The sequence below is a fragment of the Sorex araneus genome, chromosome 6 (assembly GCF_027595985.1).
Source record: "Sorex araneus isolate mSorAra2 chromosome 6, mSorAra2.pri, whole genome shotgun sequence".
Lineage (NCBI taxonomy): Eukaryota > Metazoa > Chordata > Mammalia > Eulipotyphla > Soricidae > Sorex > Sorex araneus.
The window spans coordinates 160,705,951-160,727,206 of record NC_073307.1 but is presented as its reverse complement, the minus strand read 5'-3'; the positions used below and the strand labels follow the sequence as shown (position 1 = coordinate 160,727,206).

Below are 21,256 nucleotides of genomic sequence, written 5' to 3'. Positions count from 1 at the left end.
CAGGCTTGGAGGGTCTCAGCCCCGGGTCCCACACACCTGGGTTCCTCTGCCGGTACCTTCATGTGTGAGGCTCGTACCGAACGTGTGGAGAGGGGCCTTGAGCATGGCTGTGGCTAGGCTTCGGAGGTCTTTGGCTGTGGGAGCTCTGCTCCGGGGTGGTGAGGAAAGCTGGAGCCCATCTCCTCCGAGGGGGCCCCGGGGAAGGCAGCCAGGCGCGCAGGCAAGAGACTTTGCCAAAAAAGGTATCTGTCATAATTCAAACCAAGTCTTTTCTGTGGGAATGCTGGGAGCTGATGGTGGCCTGGGGAGGTGCTTTTGTCCACACACTAAGTCTGGAGCATCCTGCAGGCCCGGGCCTTGACAGTGCCATTTGTAACATGAGCCAGAACTGGGTCTGGCTCTCAGGAGGTTCCCATCAGTGTTTGTTGGATGAAGAACAAGTGACCTAGAAGCTTAGAAAAGCAAATTCCACCCTGCCAATGGCAGTAGCTCTGGGGAGGAATGAAATCAGACTTTTGTGAGCTGCTCATGGAACAGAGCCTGTTGCCAAGGGAGAAAAATGAACTCTGGTTCTCAGGGAGAGTTGCCCGAACTTCTCGTTCTGGAGGAGTCTGGCTGGTGCCCACGATGGAGCTGTGTCTAGGGTGGTGGTAACGGTCCCATGAGATAAAATCTGGGTGGCAGTGTGGCTTGAAGCCTGACACACTGTATGGGCTCAGATTGTTCATTGAATAACCAATGGGCAGACTCAGATGGAGGTTTGGGCTCTGGAGTGCTCCGAGGTTTGGTAAAACTACAGACCTGACTGACTGCAATTATAGTTCGTGGCTTTACATCTGGATAAGTGAATGGGGCTTATTTTACTTGTATAAGGCAAGATTCTTTTTTTGTTTGCTTGTATTTTTGGGGTCACGCCCCATGCTACTCAGGTATTACTTTGGGCTCTCTACTCAGGAATTTCTCCTGGTGGTGCTTGGGGAACCATAGGGATGCCAGGGATGGAACCTGGGTTAGCTGCCACTGTCACCATCACTGTCATCCCATTGCTCATCGATTTGTTCTAGCTGGTACCAGTAACATCTCTCATTGTGAGACTTATCGTTACTGTTTTTGGCATATGGAGTACACCACGAGTAGCTTGCCAGGCTCTGCCGTGCGGACGCAATACTCTCGGTAGCTTTCCGGGCTCTCCAAGAGGGGCAGAGGAATTGAACACGGGTCAGCTGCATGAAAGGTGAGTGCTCTACCTCTGTGCTATCAATCCAGCTCGGGGTTAGCCACATGTAAGGCAAATACCCTATGCTGTACTATTGCTTCGGCCGCAAGGCAAGATTCTTCTCTAGATTGATAGATCCTAGTATTTATTGTATTTAAAGATAATAGCAGGTCATCTGATGAAAAATACACATTTTCAGTAAAGGGGTATGTTGGACATTGACATGGCATGGCCAAGTATAGAGAACAAAATAGAAATGGCTATAATACTATCCCCTTGTCCAATACAAGGGATATTTTGGTATATTTCTTCCTTGCTCTTTCTATGAGGGTTCCATTTCATTCCCCCCCTCCCCCAAAACACACACACACATTCAGAGCTTTCTCTGGGCTCTGCACTCAGGGATTACTCCAGTGGTTCGTGGGGGAATCATTTGCAGTGCTAGGTATTGAACCAAGGCTGGGTGTGTACAAAGCCAGTGCGTTCATCCCTGTACTATTTCTCTGGCCCCTGTGATTCCATTATGACTTTTTTTCTTATTAAGTTAGCATTATTTGTGAGCATTTCCCTATCATTGAATGCTTTTCACATTGTCATATTAGAAATAATGTTTCATGGAATCAACCTTAGCTCCCATTGAAGTTTTCGGGATGAAGAAGTTGTGTAGATATCCAACAGTTCTCTGCCATTAAAAAGGATGAAAATTTGCATTTTGTGACAACATAGATGGAATCTGAATTGATTAGGTTAAGCAAAATAGGCATAAAAGTTATCACTAACTGAAGCAAATAAACTGGTTAAAACGCAACAGAAAATAATTCCTAGACTATGAAAAATATATTTGTTACCAGAGGTAAAGGGGTGGGGGGTGTAGGAGGAATGAACAGAGGGGATTGCTTGATGGCAACATGGAGAAACCTGCCCACAGAGAGAGGGATATGATTGTACCCCAGGAGTATAATTCATAGGAATTATACTCGTCACCCCCAGAGGAGCAAATGCACAAGCATGCAAACCAATGGCAAATCAATATAATTTTCTTTCTTTCTCTCTCTTTTTCTTTCTTTCTTTCTTTCCTTTCTTTCTTTCTTTCTTTCTTTCTTTCTTTCTTTCTTCTTTCTTTCTTTCTTTCTTTCTTTCTTTCTTTCTTTCTTTCTTTCTTTCCTTTCTTTCTTTCTTTCTTTCTTTCTTTCTTTCTTTCTTTCTTTCTTTCTTTCTTTCTTTCTTTCTCTTCTTTCTTCCTTCCTTCCTTCCATTCCTTCCTTCCTTCCTTCCTTCCTTCCTTCCTTCCTTTCTTTCTTTCTTTCTTTCTTTCTTTCTTTCTTTCTTTCTTTCTTTCTTTCTTTCTTTCTCTCTCTCTCTCTTTCTCTCTCTCTCTTCCTTCCTTCCTTCCTTCCTTCCTTCCTTCCTTCCTTCCTTCCTTCCTTCCTTCCTTCCTTCCTTCCTTCCTTCCTTCCTTCCTTCCTTCCTTCCTTCCTTCCTTTCTTTCTTTCTTTCTTTCTTTCTTTCTTTCTTTCTTTCTTTCTTCTTTCTTTCCTTTCTCTTTCTTTCTTTCTTTCTTTCTTTCTTTCTTTCTTTCTTTCTTTCTTTCTTTCTTTCTTTCTTTCTTTCTTTTCTTTCTTCTTCTTTCTTTCTTTCTTTCTTTCTTTCTTTTCTTTCCTTTTTGTGTCACACCCAGCGATGTTTAGGGGTTATTCCTGGCTCTTCACTTAGGAATTACTCCCTGGAGGTGCTTGGGGGACCCATATTGGATGCTGGGGACCCAAATGGATCGGCTGTGTGCAAGGCAACTGCCTGGTATACCCGCTTTACTATCACTCTGGCCCAAATCAATACAATTTGATTTTTGTATCACTGTCACTGTCATCCCATTGCTCATTGATTTGCTTGAGCAGGCACCAGTAACATCTCCATTGTGAGACTTGTTGTTACTGTTTTTTGGCATACATATCAAATACGTCATGGGTAGCTTGCCAGGCTCTACTGTGGCGGGTGGGATACTCTTGATTTGATTTGAAGAAAAAAATGTTTCAGTGAATGTCTTCACACATATATCCTTATTTGTATTTTGAAGGTGTGGGGCTCTAAAACAGTGCCCAGGGAACCTGGGGACCATTTTCTTTTTTTAAATTTATTTTTATTTTTTTATTAGTTTATTTTTAATTAGAGAGTCATCGTGAGGGTACAGTTACAGATCCATACATCTTTGTGCTCATGTTTCCCCCATACAAAGTTCGATAACCCATCCCTTCACCAGTGCCCATTCTCCACCACCAGTAAACCCAACATCCCTCCCCCCCCTCCCCAGTCCTGTCTCCCCCCACCCCAACCCTGCCACTATGGCAGGGGTATTCCTAGGGACCATTTTCAGTGATTCAGCTAACCTGCTGTGGTAATTCAATACTAGAATCTGGTGATGTTGTGCTATGGAGGTCCACTAGGACTACTCTCAGCCGTGCCAGGAACATCCAGTACAGGGAATCAAACTTGGGGCCTTAAGCATACAAGGCATATGCCCCTGATCCATGTCTATTATTTATGTTAAAAAAATTTTTTAGACCACACTCAGCTGTGTTCAGGGCTTATCCTGGCTCTGTGCTCAGGAATCATCCTGATGGTGCTCAGGGGATCATATGAGGTTATGGGCATTGAACCCGAGTCAGCTGTGTGAAAGGCAAATGTATTATCTCTCTGGCTCCCTTATTTGCATTTCTTGTGTATTCTCAAAGAAAAATCCATGGATGAAGGTTTTTTAAGTCAAAGGTTCTGATACATGTTGCCAAATTGAGGTGGGTCTTGAAATAAATCATATTGCAGGAGAAAGGATGAATTATGACTTTCATCAATCATTCACAAAATCTGTAAGAATTCTTCCTAAAATTGGAAAGCTCCAGGTTTTGCATGGAATGCATAACTCTGTTTCTTTCTTGGACTGGATTATAATGATCAGGACTTTAGGGCATAAATTTTGCATAATATGCCAAATTCAGGAAGGAAGTAACAAATAAACAAGCTCCTTAAATTTAAGGTATATACTTGATAACCTTTTAGTTATCTGTATCACAAACCATAAGGCCCAAAAGAAGAGGAAGAGAGAGGGGGGGGGGGAGGGAGAGAGAGAGAAAAAAAGAAAAGTGCCTGCCACAGAAACCATAGAAGAATGGGGGGGGGGGGAGGGTGTGAGGGGAGGTGGCGGAGCAGGAGGGGAAACTGGGGACATTTGTGGTGGGAAATGTACAGTGGTGAAGGGACTAGTGTTGGAACATTGTGTGACTGAAACTAAATCATGAACAACTTTATAACTGTGCATCTCACTGTGACTCCATTAAAAAATAAATTAAAAATTAAAAAAAATTTAAGAATCAAATTTAAGAGGTCAAGTAAATCACTCAATGTGTCTTGGAATTAGGCCACTCTGCAAGCAGGCTGGGTAAATTCTCAGGATGACAGCCAATCACTGTGTTTCTAGGGACAATAAAGCACCCCATTTGGCAGCAGTGTTGGGAAGAGTGGAAGAAAGGACCCAGGCAACCAGTCCAAAGCTTTCTCGCTTCGTTGGAGATCGACAGGCATCTGGTGGGTAGTGAGGATCTGACAGTTGTTTTCACCCTTTTTCCCGGGGCCTAAGAAGGATCCTGGCTTCTTTTCCCTGAATGTGTTTCTCCGCTGTCCGTCCTGCAAAACTTAACAAAGATTGAGTATGCAGGGCAGGTGCCCAGTGGAATACAAAAGCTCTCAGAGGCCCCAGAGCACTGCAGGAAAGTCAGCAGTTAGCTGTCTGACTAGACCGATCCATGAATGAGGTTGCATTTTACAGAACCCCTGAAGCTAAATGATGACAAAAAATGAATCCGTAGCAGGTCCTTGGTGAAGCGGTTTCATTTAACTTCATTTCATTATAACCCTGACCCCTCTATCTAAAATAAAAATAAAACTTCTAGCTAAAGTTGAGTGAAACGATGTGAGCGGATGACTTTCTTTTTATAGTTTTTTTTTATTTCACTTAAAGTCAGTTCCAAGAACATGGCTTCACAGTAGAGGATAGTTAAATCACTGGGCACTCTAAGTCAGGGGTTGGATTAATCCTCAAGCATGCCATGGGCTTCCTGTAGACTCTAAAGCACATCCTCATCATCTCCCCATTGGACCGTCCACCTGTCTCTCAACCAGCCACCTCAGCTATTGAACTAGCTGGAGGGGCTGTCCCCACTACCACATCTCCACTTTGCTCTGCTCTGCATTCCAGGCTCATTCGGAACCCATGGCATGACCTCCCACTTTTTGCTGCGGGGAAATGGGGGGAAGGCAGCTTGGAATTTCTATCGTGGGGACAGCGGGTTTCTATAAAAGTGTGGCCAAAAATGGAGGGAGAGCTTTGAAAAGGTGTTGGGGGTGGATTGCAAGTGACAGCTACTCAGAATGCTGAACAACAACTCTGAGGGGAGGTTTTGTGGCATAGAGGATGCATGGGCTTGTGGGTTTCAGAGTAGGTAAAGGAACTTGTGTCCAGTGGATGACAACATTGAAGTTGAATGGATGAAAAATTTGTTGTGAAGGGACCAAGGATCAGAATTGGAGTCCGAAAGAACAGAGTGTACATTGCAGGCAAGAGATGGGGCATGAACAGGAGCAGTGACCAGATAATCTGTTATCCGAACCAGCACACTTGACTGTCAGAAGAGGCATTCTAAAGAGTTACTTTGGAAATGATGCACGCGTGAAATTATCATTTAAATTTGTTAAAAAGGAATTGTTATACTCTTCCATTGAGATGGCACCTTTAACAAATATCTTATTTTAGGGACCAGAGCAATAGTACAATGGGCAGGGTGCTTGCCTTGCACGTGTCCAACCTGGGTTCGATCCCTGGCATCCCATATGATCTCCCGAGCACCATCAGGAGTAATTCCTGAGTGCAGAGCCAGGAGTAACCCCTGAGCATCGTTGACTGTGACCCCAAAAGCCAAAAATTATTTAATTTTATTTAAAAATATTATTTTAGGTTTTGTGGTTTATAATACTGTTAATGGCAGGGCTTCATTCATCAAACATTCCAGCACCACACCTTCCACCAGTGTTCACTTCCCTTCACCATGGGCCCAACTATGTGACTTCCCTTTACCTAGTCCCATCTCCTCCTCACCTCCCCCCGCCCCCACCTTGGTGAGTGTCCTACTGAAGGCCAGTTCTCAGTTTCTTTTGCCTTTGGTCATTTGTTGTTCCCCTCCTATGTGTTTTTATATCCCACAGAGATCATTCTGTGTCTTTCCCTCTCTTTCAGGCTTATTCTGACTCTCCCGATCTAGCGACAGAGCAGCAAATTGCATGATTTCATCTTTTCTTACAGCTGAATAGCTTTCATTGTGTACATGTAACCATAGTTTCTTTATCCACGTGATTTATTTTTGGTAGTTGGACTGTTTCCAGATTGCAGCTATTGTGGATAGTGTTGCAATGAGCATAGAAGTGCACATACCTTTTCTGAAGAGAGGTTTTGAACCCTTAGGGTAGATGCCAAGAGGTGAGATTATTGGATTATATGAAAGATCAACTTTTTTTTTTTAAGAACTGTTCATATTGTTTTCCACAAGGGCTAGATCAGTTAATATTCCCATCAGCAGTGAATGAGGAATCCCTTTCCCCACATTTATGCAAACACTGGTCATTTTGTTCCTTTTTATGTGTGTTAGTCTCACTGGCACATGTAGTGAGTGATGTTGTGGTATCACAATAATATCTCATTTGTTGTTTGGGATAGATGCCATGAAGTGGAATTGCTAGTTTCATATGAGAGCTCAATTCTTAGCTTTTTTTTTTTTTTTTTGCACATTGGGTCACAGCCAGCGTTGCACAGGGGTTTCTCCTGGCTCTGCACTCAGGAATTACTCCTGGCGGTGCTCAGGGGATCATATGGGATGCTGGGAATCGAATTCGGGTCAGCCACATGCAAGTCAAATGCCCTACCTGCCGTGCTATCGCTCCATCTGCAATCTTAGCTTTTTGAGAAGTGTCCCTATTGTTTTTCAAAAAGGTATTCTCATCGACATTCTCATCACCAATGGATGAGGGTTCCCTTCCTCCTGCATCCATGTCAGCATGGGTTGCTTTTTTTCCTTTGTGTGTGTGTGTGTGTGTGTGTGTGTGTATGTGTGTGTGTGTGTGCTTGCCAATATCACTGGTGTGAGATGCTCTCTAACTATTGTTTTGCATTTTCCTGATGATATGTTATGCAGAGTTTAAAATATATCTATTGGCCATCTCTATGTCTTCTTTGAGGAAATTTCTATTCATCATATATGTGGACTGGAGCGATGGCACAGCGGGTAAGGCGTTTGCCTTGCACTCGGTCGACCTGGGTTTGATTCCTCCGTCCCTCTCAGGGAGCCCGGAAAGCTACCGAGCTACCGAGAGTATCCCGTCCACATGGCAGAGCCTGGCAAGCTCCCCGTGGCGTATTCAATATGCTAAAAACAGTAACAACAAGTCTCACAATGGAGATATTACTGGTGCCCGCTCGAGCAAATAGATGAACAACGGGAGGACAGTGCTACAGTGCATCATATATGTATTTCTTTTATCTTTACTATCCTAGAGTTCTTCTGAATAGAGATTATGTGTAGAGTGCCCTGGCTTCTTGGTAAAGATCCTATGCCAAACAGGACATCTATATTGTTCATGCTATGACTCAGAATGTGTGAGGAGGGGCTGGAGAGATAGCACAGCGGGTAGGGCGTTTGCCTTGCACGCGGCCGACCCGGGTTCGAATCCCAGCATCCCATATGGTCCCCCTGAGCACCGCCAGGGGTAATTCCTGAGTGCATGAGCCAGGAGTAACCCCTGTGCATTGCCGGGTGTGACCCAAAAAGCAAAAAAAAAAAAAAAAAAAAAAGAATGTGTGAGGAATTTAGCAGAATGTGTGAGGAAATTAATCTGAATCTCAGCTTTTTTTCATATAGAATAAAAGAGCAGTATTTTAAAATTAAAAATAATTTTATTAAAAAAACTTGATTTAGGGGCTGGAGTGATAGCACAGTGGGTAGGGCGTTTGCCTTGCACGCGGCCAACCCGGGTTCGATTCCCAGCATCCCATATGGTCCCCTGAGCATCACCAGGAGTAATTCCTGAGTGCAGAGCCAGGAGTAACCCCTGTGCATGCCCCCCAAAAAAAGCAAAAAAAAAAAAGAAACTTGATTTTAAAAAAGTAATCACTGTATTACTGTATCACTGTCATTCCGTTGTTCATAGATTTGTTCGAGCAGATGCCAGTAAAACCTCCATTCATCTTAGCCCTGAGATTTTAGATATTTACTCGTCCTTCCCCATGGTGCTGCATTGGAGGCTCTTTCATGGTCAGGGAAATGAGACCCATCATTGTTACTTTAAATGAAAAATAAATAATGACAAAATAAATTAAAAATAAAAGAGATTGAGAAAAGCACACGTGTGTGTGTTTGTGTGTGTGTGTGTGTAGAACCTTGATTTACAAAGTCTTTGACAGTTGAGGGTTGTTTTTTTTTGCCACACTAGGCAATATTCAGGGCTCACCCCTGGCTCTACTCAGGAATTACTCCTGTCTCTTTACCCTGGCAATGCTTGGGGGGACAATATGGGATACCAGGGATCGAACCCAGGGTCAGCTGTATGTAAGGCAAATGCCCTCCCCGTTGTACTATCTCTCTTACCTCAATAGCTGAGTTTTAGATACATAATATTCTTGCACCAGTCCCACCACCAGTGTCAACTTACCTCCACCGGTGTCCCCAAATTCTCTTCCTTGTCCCCATCTCCCTTCCTTGTCCCCATCTCCCCATCACATTATAAAGTTTGGTTGTTGTAGTTTGGATCTCATGTTTTCAAGAGTTGTTGACTCTTTGGCTTAGATATATCTCTAAACACCCCTCCACCAATTCTGAAGTACCTGAAGCCTGGGACCCATGCTCCCTGCTTACTTTCCTTCCTCATCTTATTACTCTCCTCTCAATTTTTCCTTCTCTGTCCTTATCTTCCATGTACTCTGGCATCAGAGTTGATCTAGTTGATCATCCCTCCTTTGCTGCATTGCATCCAATCATTCTGTGATCGTTCTGTGTTTGTTCTTCTTTCTTACTTCACATAATATGGTACCTTCCATTCCGTTCAGGTTGCAGCAAATTTCATGATTTCATTATAACTTGCAGCTGAATAGCATTCCATTGGGTATACATACCACATCTTATAGCCTACTTCTCCCTCTGGGAGAACCTGGCAAGCTACCAAGAGTTTCCTGCCCACATAGGAGAGCCTCACACACTCCCCATGGTGTATTCATATGCCAAAACCAGTAACAATGATGGGTTTCATTCCCCTGACCCTGAAAGAACCTTCAATGCGGCATCATTGGGAAGGATGAGTAAAGAGAAGCTTCTAAAATCTCAGGGCTAGGACGAATGGAGACATTACTGAGACCGCTCGAGAAATTTGACGATCAATGGGATAATGATGATGATGATGATGCTTACAATCCATTTATTTTTCACTGGATTTTATTTTACTTGCCTAGCTTGATTCCATATCTACCATGAAGCAATTTTTTGTGGGTATTTATGGCCTAGGCTGGAGAGACTTCTTTCAAGCATTATTGTTCCTTACATTCCTTCCTAGGGGAGGACAAAATCTTGACAGGGTGACCCCAAGCCTCCATCCCTGCCTTAGCTTTCTCTACTTTTGTCCTAAGTGTGGGATGCAGTTACAGCTAGTGGCCTCAAGCTGCCGCTGTTTCCCTCAGGATGGATTAGTGAAGAAAAAGAATGTTTTCCCCAAAGATGTTGCCCTCTGGTGGGAGACTTCTGTCTGGGGCTACAAGTAAGATAGCGCCTGGTCTCAAGTTCTGGGTCCTTGCTGGAAGACTGTTTCATGAGTGGAGGGGAGAAGGCAGATGGAATAGAGAAGGAATCACTAAGAAAATGATGGCTGGAGGAACCAGTTGGGATGGGAGATATGTGCCGAAAATAGATAATAGACCAAACATGATGACCTCTCAGTGTCTCTGTTACAAGCCATAATGCCCAAAAGTAGAGAGAGAGTATGGGGAATATTGTCTGCCTTGGAGGCAGGGGAGGGTGAGAAAGGGGGGCTATACCCGGGATATTGGGTATAATTATAATATAGGTGTTCTCATTCCTGTTTTTGCACTTTTGTGCTATATAGTCTGCTTCTGTTTTCTGAGGTTTTTTTTTAAATGTAGGAGTACTAATACTAATATTTATTCACTAATTGATTAAGCTGATTGAATTGGGTGTGAACTCCACATTCCTTTTTCTTAATTGAATATCCATGAGATAGACCATTATAAAATTGTTCATAAATGGGTTTTAGTCATACAATGATCCAGCACCCATCCCTCCACCAGTTTACATTTCCCACCACCAATGTCCCCTATTTTCCTCCCACCCACCCCCAAACCCCCTCCCCCCTGCCTCCAGCCTCCCTCTATGGGAGACACTTTCCTTCTTGCTTTCTCTCTCCTTGCAATACAGGTGCTAAGAGGTCATGGTGTTTGTTCAGGGAATTTGATATTTTTATAGGGACGGTAAGGCTGAAGTAGCTTTTCATTTTTTAAAAAAATTTATTATTTTTGGGGCTGGAGCGATAGCACAGCGGGTAGGGCGTTTGCCTTGCACGCGGCCGACCCGGGTTCAAATCCCAGCATCCCATATGGTCCCCTGAGCACCGCCAGGAGTAATTCCTGAGGGCAGAGCCGGGAGTAACCCCTGTGCATCGCCAGGTGTGACCCAAAAACCAAAAAAAAAATTTATTATTTTTTTATTAGCGAATCACCGTGAGGGTACAGTTACAGGTTTACATATTTTCGTGCTTCTGTTTCAGTCATACAATTCTTGAAAACCCATCCCTCCACCAGTGCCCATTCTCCACCACCGATGATCCCAGTATCCCTCCCACCCCCCCCCCCAGTCCATCCCTCCACCCCACCCCGCCTCTATGGCAAGGAATTCCCTTTTGTTCTCTCTCTCCTTTTGGGTGCTGTGGTTTGCAATAGAGGTATTGAGTGGCTATCATGTTCAATCTATAGTCTCAGTACGCATCTCCCATCCTGAGCGGGTCCTCCAACCACACTTTACTTGGTGTTCCCTTCTCTATCTGAGCTGCCTTTCCCCCCAGCATGTGAGGCAGGTTTCCAAGCTATGGAGCAAACCTCCTGGTACTTATTTCTACTATTATTGGGTGTTAGTCTCCTATTCTGTTATTTTATATTCCGCAAATGATTGCAATCTTTCTTTGTCTCTCTCTTTCTGTCTCATTTCACTTAGCATGATACTTTCCATGTTGATCCACTTATATGCAAGGGTCATGACTTCATCTTTTCTAACAGATGCATAGTATTCCATTTTGTAGATGTACCAATGTTTCTTTAACCAGTCATCTGTTCTCGGGCAGTCAGGTTTTTTCCAGATTCTGGCTATTGCAAGCAGTGCTGCAGTGAACATTCGAGTCCAGATGTCATTTCGACTATACTTTTTTGCTACTCTGGGATATATTCCCAGAAGTGGTATTGTTGGGTCAAATGGGAGCTCAATTTCTAATTTTTTGAGAAGCGTTCATATTGTTTTCCAAAAGGGCTGAACCATTCGTCATTCTCACCAGCAGTGTAGAAGGGTCCCTTTCTCCCCACATCCACGCCAACAGCAGTTGCTTTTGTTCTTTTGGATGTGTGCCAGTCTCTGTGGTGTGAGGTGGTATCTCGTAGTTGTTTTGATCTGCATCTTCCTGATGATTAGTGATGAAGAGAATTTTTCTCTTTAAAATTTTTTTTTTAATTAAATCACCATGTGGGAAATTACAAAGCTTTCAGGTTTAAGTCTCAGTTATACAATGCTCAAACAACCATCCCTTCACCAGTGCACATATTCCACCACCAAAAAAAAAAACAACCTAGTGTACCTCCCATCCCACCCCCGCCTGTGTAACTGATAATTTTTTTTATTTTAAAGAATTTTATTTTATTGAATAACCATGTGGAAAATTACAATTATTTCAGGCTTAAGTCTCAGTTATACAATGTTGAAACAACTATCCCTTCCCAGTGTCCATATCCCATCACCAAAAAAAAAAAAGCAAAACAGCACACCTCCTATCCCGCACCCCCCCACACCCCCCCTTCTATGTAACTGATAAATTTTACTTTACTTTCTATTTACTATGGTTACATTCAATATTTCAACACAAACCTCACTATTATTGTTAGGAGTACCCACTAGTCAGACCTGTTGTGAAGAGATATCAGGTTGTGTGGCTGCTCCGCTACCGTGGATTTCTGTACTTTAGCAACTAAGTCCAGGAAGATTACTTCCAGATATTGGATCATTGCAAGCTTGTAAACCCCATCTGTGGTCGTCATAATATGGCTGTCACCGCGCCCTTCACCCCCGGCAAGGAAGAGGCGCGAGAGAGAAATACCTTTCCCCTCCTGGGCGGGCATGTGGCCATGGCTTAGTTCTCAGTCTGGAGACATTCTGCGAGGAGCTGCCCATGCCGAAAAGTTTAGCTGGCGTCTGGAGTCATGCTCATGCAGCTGCAGAGAGGCCGCACACATGTGTGGCCCCCGGGATCACATCTTGGCCGATAAATTTCACTTTACTTTCTCTTTACTTTGTTACATTCAATATTTCAAAAAAACTCACTTTATTGTTTGGAGTTTTCCCCCTAGAATCAGACCTGCTGAAAAGGAAGCATTTGATAATTTGTTTTCCATTGCTGAGAATGAAGAGATACGAGGTCGCGCGGCCACACAGTTTTGGATTTCTGTATTTTAGTAACAAAGTCCAGGGAAACTTCTGCCAGAAATTGGATCATTGAAAGTGTGTGCCTCTCATTTGTGGTCCTCATAAGATGGCGGTCGCCACGCCCTTCCCCCCTGCAAGGAAAAGAAGAGAGAGAAAAACCTTTCCCCTCCTGGGCAGGCATTGGGCCGCAGCTTAGTTCACAGTCTAGAGACATTTCTGCAAGAAGTTGCCAGTACCAAAAGTTGCTTAGCTGGCCTCTGGAATCATGCTCGTGCAGCTGTGGAGAGGCCACACACGTGCGGCTGCCGGGATCACATCTCAGCGGAGAGTTGATGAAGAGCATTTTTCATGTGCCTTTTGGCCATTCGTATTTATTCCTTGAGAAAGTTTCTGTTCATTTCATTGCCCCATTTTCTGATGGGGTTGAATGTTTTCTTTTTGTAGAGGTCAACCAGTGCATTATATACTCTTGATATCAACTCCTTATCAGATGGGTATTGGGTAAATATCCTTTCCCATTCTGTAGATTGTCTTTGTATTCTGGTCACTATCTTTTGTGGTGCAGAAGCTTCTTAGTTTAATATAGTCCCATTTGTTGATCTCTGTTTCTACTTGGTTGGTCAGCGGCATGTCATCTTTGAAGATACCTTTAGCTTCAATATTGTGGAGGGTTTTGCTGACCTTGTCTTCAATGTACCTTATGGATTGTGGTCTGACGTTGAGATCTTTAATCTACTTTGATCTGACTTTTGTGCGTGGTGTTAAGTCCAGGTCTAAGCCCATTCTTTTGCATGTGGTTGCCCAGTTATGCCAGCCCAACTTGTTAAAGAGGATTTCCTTGCTTCACTTCACATTTCCTGCTCCCTTATCAAAGATTAGATGATCATACATTTGGGGTTGTGTGTGGGGATATTCCATCCTGTTCCATTGATCTGCGGTTCTGCCTTTGTTCTAGTACCATGTTGTTTTAATTATTACCACTTTGTAGTAGAGTTTAAGCTTGGGGAGGGCGATGCCTCCCATATGGAGTAGCTTTTCAATTGGGTGGCAGCTTTGGGGAGTGCATATGACTGCCGAGGCTTCCAGAAGAACAGGGAAGTGGGGGAAGGTACCCCATCCTGACCCCGAGAAAGCCTGGAGATTTCAGTCATAATACCCGCATACCCGAATTTTTAGCAGATTATATCTTGGTGAGGTCCATCCTGAGACGATGGAGTCAGGCTAGGGAGTGTGGGGGCGATTTTGGATTGTGGAATCAAGTGACTGCTGGGGGCTTTGCTTGAGTGGCCTCAACCACTCTGATTTACCCTGATCTCTTCAGACATGCGTGGGTCCAAGATTACTTGTGGCTTTTGGTCTTTTTAGAGATTTATTTATGGGTCTCTGAAATAAGGCCAATAAATGAGCTTGTATAGCTGAGCCGGAGGTGGTTTGTGGGCATGGCTCCCACATACCTAGCTTTTAGCCATTTAATTTCTTGGTAAACTTGGTCCAAAGTTGTCGAGGACCTGTTAAAGGCACAGCGGCCATTTAGAGGTGTCAGGAAGCCTGAAGACACCATCAGGCTGCTGACGCACTTGCCCCGCACATATAGGTTGACCTGCTGGCAGCACCATACCCCCTCCTCTGAGGTTTTTTTTTTTTAGCTTGTTAGGGCAAGGGTTGGAGCCAATAGACACCAGCTGTCTCACTGTGCTTGAAAAAATTTCATTTTGACTCGGAATCCATTTCCATCTCCTTTTTCTTCCTTCTATTGTTGTTGTTGTTGTTGCTGCTGCTATTATTGGGTGGTGGTGGGGGGGAGGGCACACATATTTGGTTATGGTGTGTGGGGTCACACACTTTGTTGAGGCACCAGGAATCACAAGGACAGAGCTACCAGGCAGTGCTACAGACTCGCACTCGGCTTGTGGGGTTGCATTGGCTGACAGGTAAGCAGACTTCCCCAGTAGGAGCCTACCACATTAGATGGACAGGTAACAAACCCTCAGACAGTGACTTAACGACCCCAATGGGTGAGATATTTCACTTTTTTTTTTACTGAAGTATTCTTGGATATTTTCATTAACTGGTTTTTGTAATATAAAATAAATTGTTTTATGCCTACTAAAGGGGCAGGCTTGGGAGTGGTTGGGGAGATGGTGGAGGGATTGGTGGAGGGAAGATCACATTGGTGGTGGGATTGGTGTTGGATTATTGAATGCCCAAAACAATTGTATTATGAACAACTTTGTAAATCATGATGCTAAAATAAAGGGGAAAAAAAGCAGGCCTTCCACCACTGATCCACACCCTTATCCCTAGAATTCAGTTTTAAGTTTGAATTCCAGTTTCTTTTTGTGTGTATGGTTTGTGTGTGTGTGTGTGTGTGTGTGTGCGTGCGTGCGACGTGGCAGTGACTGTGAGAGGTGGGAAGAGCTTCCTGGGCTTCTAGAATTACAGGAGTATGGGGGCGGAACGGGAGTGGGGGAAGTCTTCCTGTTTCCACTCCACGAAGACCTCAGAGTTCTCAGCTGAGCACTGAGCTAACCTGTGCTGTTTAGGTGGTTTGGTGTCTCTGCAGAGGTTATCAGTGAAACTGTGACTTTAGGCCATAGGCCACTGGTGTGGTAGCAGCATTAGAGTGTGGGTACAACTGCCAGGGCTTTAGCAGGGTGGGGCACCACCCCTAGGATGGCATGGGGCTTTCAGTGATGAGGGAGGGTATTATTTTATCCCTGAATTTCAGCTGCTTGGCTTGCATATCCTTGGAGATTAAGGTTGTGAATCTGAAGAACAGGGATGGCAGGTTATCGGTGCCTAGCCAGTTTATAGGATGAGTCGTCGGAGGCTGCCCCATAAGTGGGATGCAGAACCCTGGACCCCACTTTCATGAGTGGGTGAGCGATGGCTAGTGAGTCCGACTGATCTGGGAAAGGTTAACATTTCTTCCCTCATCTGCTTCTAACTCCTGGCAGTACAAAGAAGCAGTCTTCCCCTTTCCACATATGTCAGACCCAGGTTGGGTTTGAAATGCTTCCCTCTTTCCACCCTGGGTGCAAGGGGTTGTGATCCACGGAGACTGTGTGCTAAAGCTTGCATTCCTTCTCAGAGATTGTTGCCATTTGGTTTACAGACCGGACAAAACAATGTATGCTTTGATGTTTTGATGTTCCTCTTGTCACCCCCACCCCTTTTTCTCCATTAGTGACTCCTCTGTACAGAGTCACTAGAGATGTATACGTAGGAAAGTAAATAAAAGGGGACCGTGGGAAGCTCTTCGTCACAGAGCCAGAGTGAGCCATGATCCTTCATGCTTTTAACATTCCTCTCGCGTTTCTTGTCTCAGCGCCTCCGACCAAAAGAAATTTCACACAACATAGGTGAGTGGACATAGTGGTGGGCTTGGCTGCTGGGGCTTCCAGAACTATGGGTGTGTGTGTGGGGGTGGTTGTCTGCTCCCATTCTGAAAAGTACAAACTGGGAAGTTCTTATTGATGGTTTATTTAACTTTGTTTCTTCATCACATTTGCTTTCCTGCTGTTCTTCAGGAACTCTGATGATACTTATATTGGTCCCTTGAACTCATCCCATAGTTCTCTGGGATGCTGTTCATTTCTTTTCAGACTATTTTCCATCTCTGTTATTTCCTAGAAGTTTCATTCTTCTCGTCTTGGAGCTTCCTGAAATTTTGCTCAGCTTCTGTTATTCTAGTTGAACTTTACTCTTAACATTGCATTTGCTCTGTACCATATGTCCAGGAAAATCCCATCTTTGTTCCCATTTGTTTCCAGGAAAATTAAATTTATTCTTTGGTTTCCTGTTTGATCCACTGATTGTTTAGTAATAAATTATTTCTTTCTAAAAGTTTAAATGTTTTTCAAATTTCTGTTTGTGCATTATTTCCACTTTCAAGGATCGTGGTCCGAGAGGATTGTTGATATGATTTCTCTCTTTTTGATTTGATGAAGCTTTGATTTGTGTCCCAGCATGTGGTCTATCTTGGAGAATACTTCATATTCACTGGAGAAGAATGTGTATTTTATTTATTTATTTATTTATTTATATTTTTGCTAAAGGGCCTATATATGTATACACACACGTGTGTGTGTGTGTGTGTGTGTGTTCTAAGATTTGTGGTTTTGTTTTCTTTTTTCTTTTTCTTTTTGGTATTTTGGGCCACCCAGTGGTACTCGGGGCTTACTTCTCAGTCTGTGCTAGGGGATAATACTGTTGGCTCAGGGGACCATCTGGGGTGCTGAAGATCCAGCTCAACTTGTGCAAGGCAAGCACTTTACCTGCTATACTATTTCTACAGCCCCTAAGGACAGCTTTCATTGAGTTTTTACCTAGTAGTCTATCCAGATGTCAGGGAAGAGTGTTGAAGTGTCCTACCACTACTTTGTTGCTGTCAATATCTTTCTTCAGGTCTATTAGCCTATGAATTGTTGTTTTAAATATTTTGATGTATAGGACTAGAGAGATAGTACAGTGGATAGGGCATTTGCCTTGGACTCATACAACTTAGATTTGATCCCTGGCATCCCAGCATCTTTAGGAGTAATTCCTGAGGACAGAACCAGGAGTAACACCTGAACATCGCTGGGTGTGATGCACTCCCCTGGGGGAAAAAAGAGGCCTTCTCAGAGTATCACCAAGAGAATAAATATTTTAGTGTTCCATTTTCTATTTTACAGTTCATTAGGTACATAGGTGCTTTGGAGTGTACATCCTTCATGATGGATTGACCCTTGGATTATTAACTAATAATCATTTATGGCACTTGCAGGCTTTTAAAATTTGTAGTGTCTGTTGTCTCTTATAAGAATGGTCACACACACTTGCTTTGAGAGGCAATAGTTTGCCTGTCAGACTATTTCCCAGACTTTGACCTTGAGCCTCTGTTTACCTTGAACTGTTGAGAGGTGTCTCCTGTAGGCAGCAGAAATTTGGGTTCCATTTATTGCCATTCTCTGTCTCATGATAGGGGGTTGCAGGATCTTGATGTTGAATAAGATTGAGATGAGAAAAGTTAGTGCCATCAGTTTGTAGAAATCATGAGTGTTTGAGACTACTTGAGTGGCCCCTCTAATACTTCTTGTGAAGCTTCATATTCCTTACGTCTGAGTAATATGGATTCTATTTAAGATAGATGAATTAGCAGATAAGTGTTATGGGGAATTGTTTCCACACCTCTTTCTCTTCCCCATCCCAACCCTCACAACAGGCTCGGGGACAGAGGGAGCTGAGCAGGCAGGCAGGGTTCAGCGTGCAGGTGGGAGTTCCATGGGAGTTGGGAGGTGAGCAGACCCACCCACCAGAATAGGGGACAGAGGCCAGAAGGGTCAGTGCTGAGAATACAGGGAGGCTAGGGAGAGGGGCCCTTTTCCAGAGAGGGATCCTTGATGGGAACAGGTGATCAGGAACGAATGATCTTCAGGTTCTCCAGTCTCTCACGCCCGAGTTCTCTCATGAAAACTGTGAGTGAGTGAGTGAGTGAGTGTGTGTGTGTGTGTGTGTGTGTGAACACATCAAGGGTGAGAGATAAGGCTCCCTACAGCTTCTGTTTCTTATCAGTAACAAAATGACTTAGACTTTTGTTTAGTTTGCTGATATTTTATTGGAAAGAAAATGTGTCTGAGGTTTCAACAGGTGTCTTGAAGTTTGTAGATCTAAAGCCGGGAAAGAAAGAAGAGTTGGCGTGTGCCCCATTTGACTGTTGGTGCCTGACTATTCTCTGCCGTCCTTATGGTTTGTAAAGTTTACACTGTTATATATTGTGTCCTGAAACAAAAACGGATGCCACTTAGATTTTCAACTCACTTTGGCAAATTACCTCAGTCCAAACAAGATTTCTTCCTTTGGTGTCTCCATTTGGCTATCAGAAATGGAAAAACTGTCTGATGTTTTCCCACAGCCTTGGATGTACCAAAAGATTGATATTGTGCACTATGGAAGCCATTCATGGTCTAAGCTGTGTTTCAATGTAATTCCCATATCACCATTGGTCATGGGTTTTAGTTTGATGCCTTAAAATGGTAACAAGAAGAACATGATACTTATCGTTTTGGTCATGGACTTTAGGAAAACCCAGTGTATGCCCTTTTTACTTTTTTTGGGGGGTCACACCCGGCGATGCACAGGGGTCACTCCTGGCTCTGCACTCAGGAATTACCCCTGGCAGTGCTCAGGGTACCATATGGGATACTGGGAATTGAACCTCGGTCAGCTGCGTGTAAGGCAAACGCCCTACCCGCTGTCCTATCACTCCAGCCTGTATGCCCTCTTTAAAAAAGGGCACAAGTGAAACTCCACCATTGTGAAGCATCTCCCATTTGTCTTCTCACCTGACAGCGGAAAATACCCTTTCTCTCTCCTTTGGCTCAGACACTTACTTGCTTTGAAAGCAGATAGAAGTTTTGCACTATTTGCCTCTGAATGTGTGATTTCATTTATTATCAGTTTGATCAAGGGCGATGCATGTTGTACTTGTATGAGGACTTGCTTAGATTCATCTGAAGAGTTTTCACAAAATTTCTCATCTATCTGCCATGGAATGTTTTGAATGGCCTATTTAGAATGTTAATTCTAATTCATGCTGTTGATTTCAAAAGAGAGAGAATCACTCATTACTGAACTTGTTGTCTTTGAGGTGTGTGTGTGTGTGTGTGTTGTTTGTTGAACTATGCCCTCATTCCTGATCTGCACCTTCTGTTTCTGAGATAGTGACAAGATCAGACCTGCTTGATCTTCTCAGTGGTTCTAAAGGCACAGGATAAGTAAATGACTTTAGATGTTTTTGACTATCTTGAGGAAAGTTCCTCCAAAACCCATTTTGGTGCGGGTTTTCATCATGAATGGATGTTGGATCTTGTCAAATGCTTTCTCTGCATCTATTGATGTGATCATATGGTTTTTATCTTTACTTTTGTTGATATGATGGATTATGTTGATTGATTTCCGAATGTTAAACCATCCTTGCATCTCTGGGATGAATACCACTTGGTCATGGTGTATGATCTTTTTGATAAGTTGTTGAATACTATTTGCTAATATTGTGTTGAGGATCTTCGCATCGGTGTTCATCAGGGATATTGGTCTATAATTTTCTTTCTTAGTGCTGTCTTTGTTTGCTTTTGGTATTAGGGAGATGTGTGCTTCATAGAAACTGTTTGGGAGAGTTCCTGTGTTTTCAATTTCCTGGAAAAGCTTGAGGAGAACTGGCAACATGTCTTCTTTAAATGTTTGGAAGAATTACCAGGCTTTCCGAGAGGGACAGTGGCTTTGGGGGCGGCCTCTAATAGTCGTGCTTCACCACTGGCTCCATGCCCGATGGTGCTGGGAGTCAGCCCGACCACAGGCCCTCCATGCCCCACCGATGCCACACCATCTGTATCCTACAAAACAACCATCGATGTTCAGCAGGGCTCACAACAGAGTTCCCTACCTGGCGTGTTGAGCCATGCGCTGTCTAAGGCGAGATGGTGAGCCGGGTTTGGGAGAGTGCAAGGGGTTTGTTTGACGTCGGCGCCATATTCAAGAACTTTTCTTATTACTTATCACAACCCTTAAGTATGGTGTGGTAATTATGGAAAATGAGTAGGGAGTGTCTTCTGATGTGTCGCGGCCGCGCGGTTCAGGAATAGGTTTCACTCATGTGAAGCTTGCCCCGAGAGTGTGGAAAGTGGACTGGAGCGTGGTGTCAGTTGGGTTGTGGAAGTCAGCTGCTGGGGCTCGGTCCCTTGGGGCGGAGAAGGGCATCACCCACTCCCCTTTGGGACACCGCGAGTGGAAACAGCCTGGCTTGGACTCCGATGGCATGGTTATGGGGGACTCATTCTATGCTCCCTTCCTGAGAAACTGCTGTGAGTTCTGGATGGTGGCCAATGAGGATAATATAAACATGATATATAACATATTAATATACACATAAATCACCTTGTTTTTGCGATCAACCGAGAAAGAATGAGAGAGAAAGAAAGAAACAAAGAATGAAAGAAAAACAGAAGGAAAGAAAGAGAGAAAGAAAGAGAGAGAAAGGATCAGGAGTGATTAAGAGTCCTTTTGTTCTCTTTCCTGTTGGATGTTGTGGTTTGCAATAGAGCTATTGAGTGGCCATCATGTTTGGTCTATAGTCTATTTTCGGCAGAGGCAGGGTGCGTTGGAGAGGTTTGGGGTGGAGGTAGAGGGAGGGATACTGAGGACATTGGTGGAGAAGAATGGGCACTGGTGGAGGGATGTAAACGAAATGCAAACATGAAAGTTCATAAGTTTGTAACCT

At 43.8% G+C, this 21,256-nt stretch overlaps 1 protein-coding gene and 1 long non-coding RNA gene across 2 annotated transcripts in view; one reads left to right on the top strand and one right to left on the bottom strand.

Moving 5' to 3' along the window:
- ASRGL1 (asparaginase and isoaspartyl peptidase 1) overlaps nucleotides 1-379 on the bottom strand; it is a 28,924-nt gene extending 28,545 nt beyond the window's left edge. The window contains exon 1 of the mRNA XM_055143818.1: nucleotides 368-379. Coding sequence (XP_054999793.1) covers nucleotides 368-379 — 12 coding nt within the window. The remainder of the gene's footprint in view (nucleotides 1-367) is intronic.
- Nucleotides 380-672: 293 nt separating this feature from the next.
- Nucleotides 673-21,256, top strand: part of LOC129406093 (uncharacterized) — a 32,792-nt gene continuing 12,208 nt past the window's right edge. Inside the window, exons 1-2 of the long non-coding RNA XR_008630793.1 lie at nucleotides 673-1,234; nucleotides 4,686-4,792. This is a non-coding gene — a long non-coding RNA (uncharacterized LOC129406093). The remainder of the gene's footprint in view (nucleotides 1,235-4,685; nucleotides 4,793-21,256) is intronic.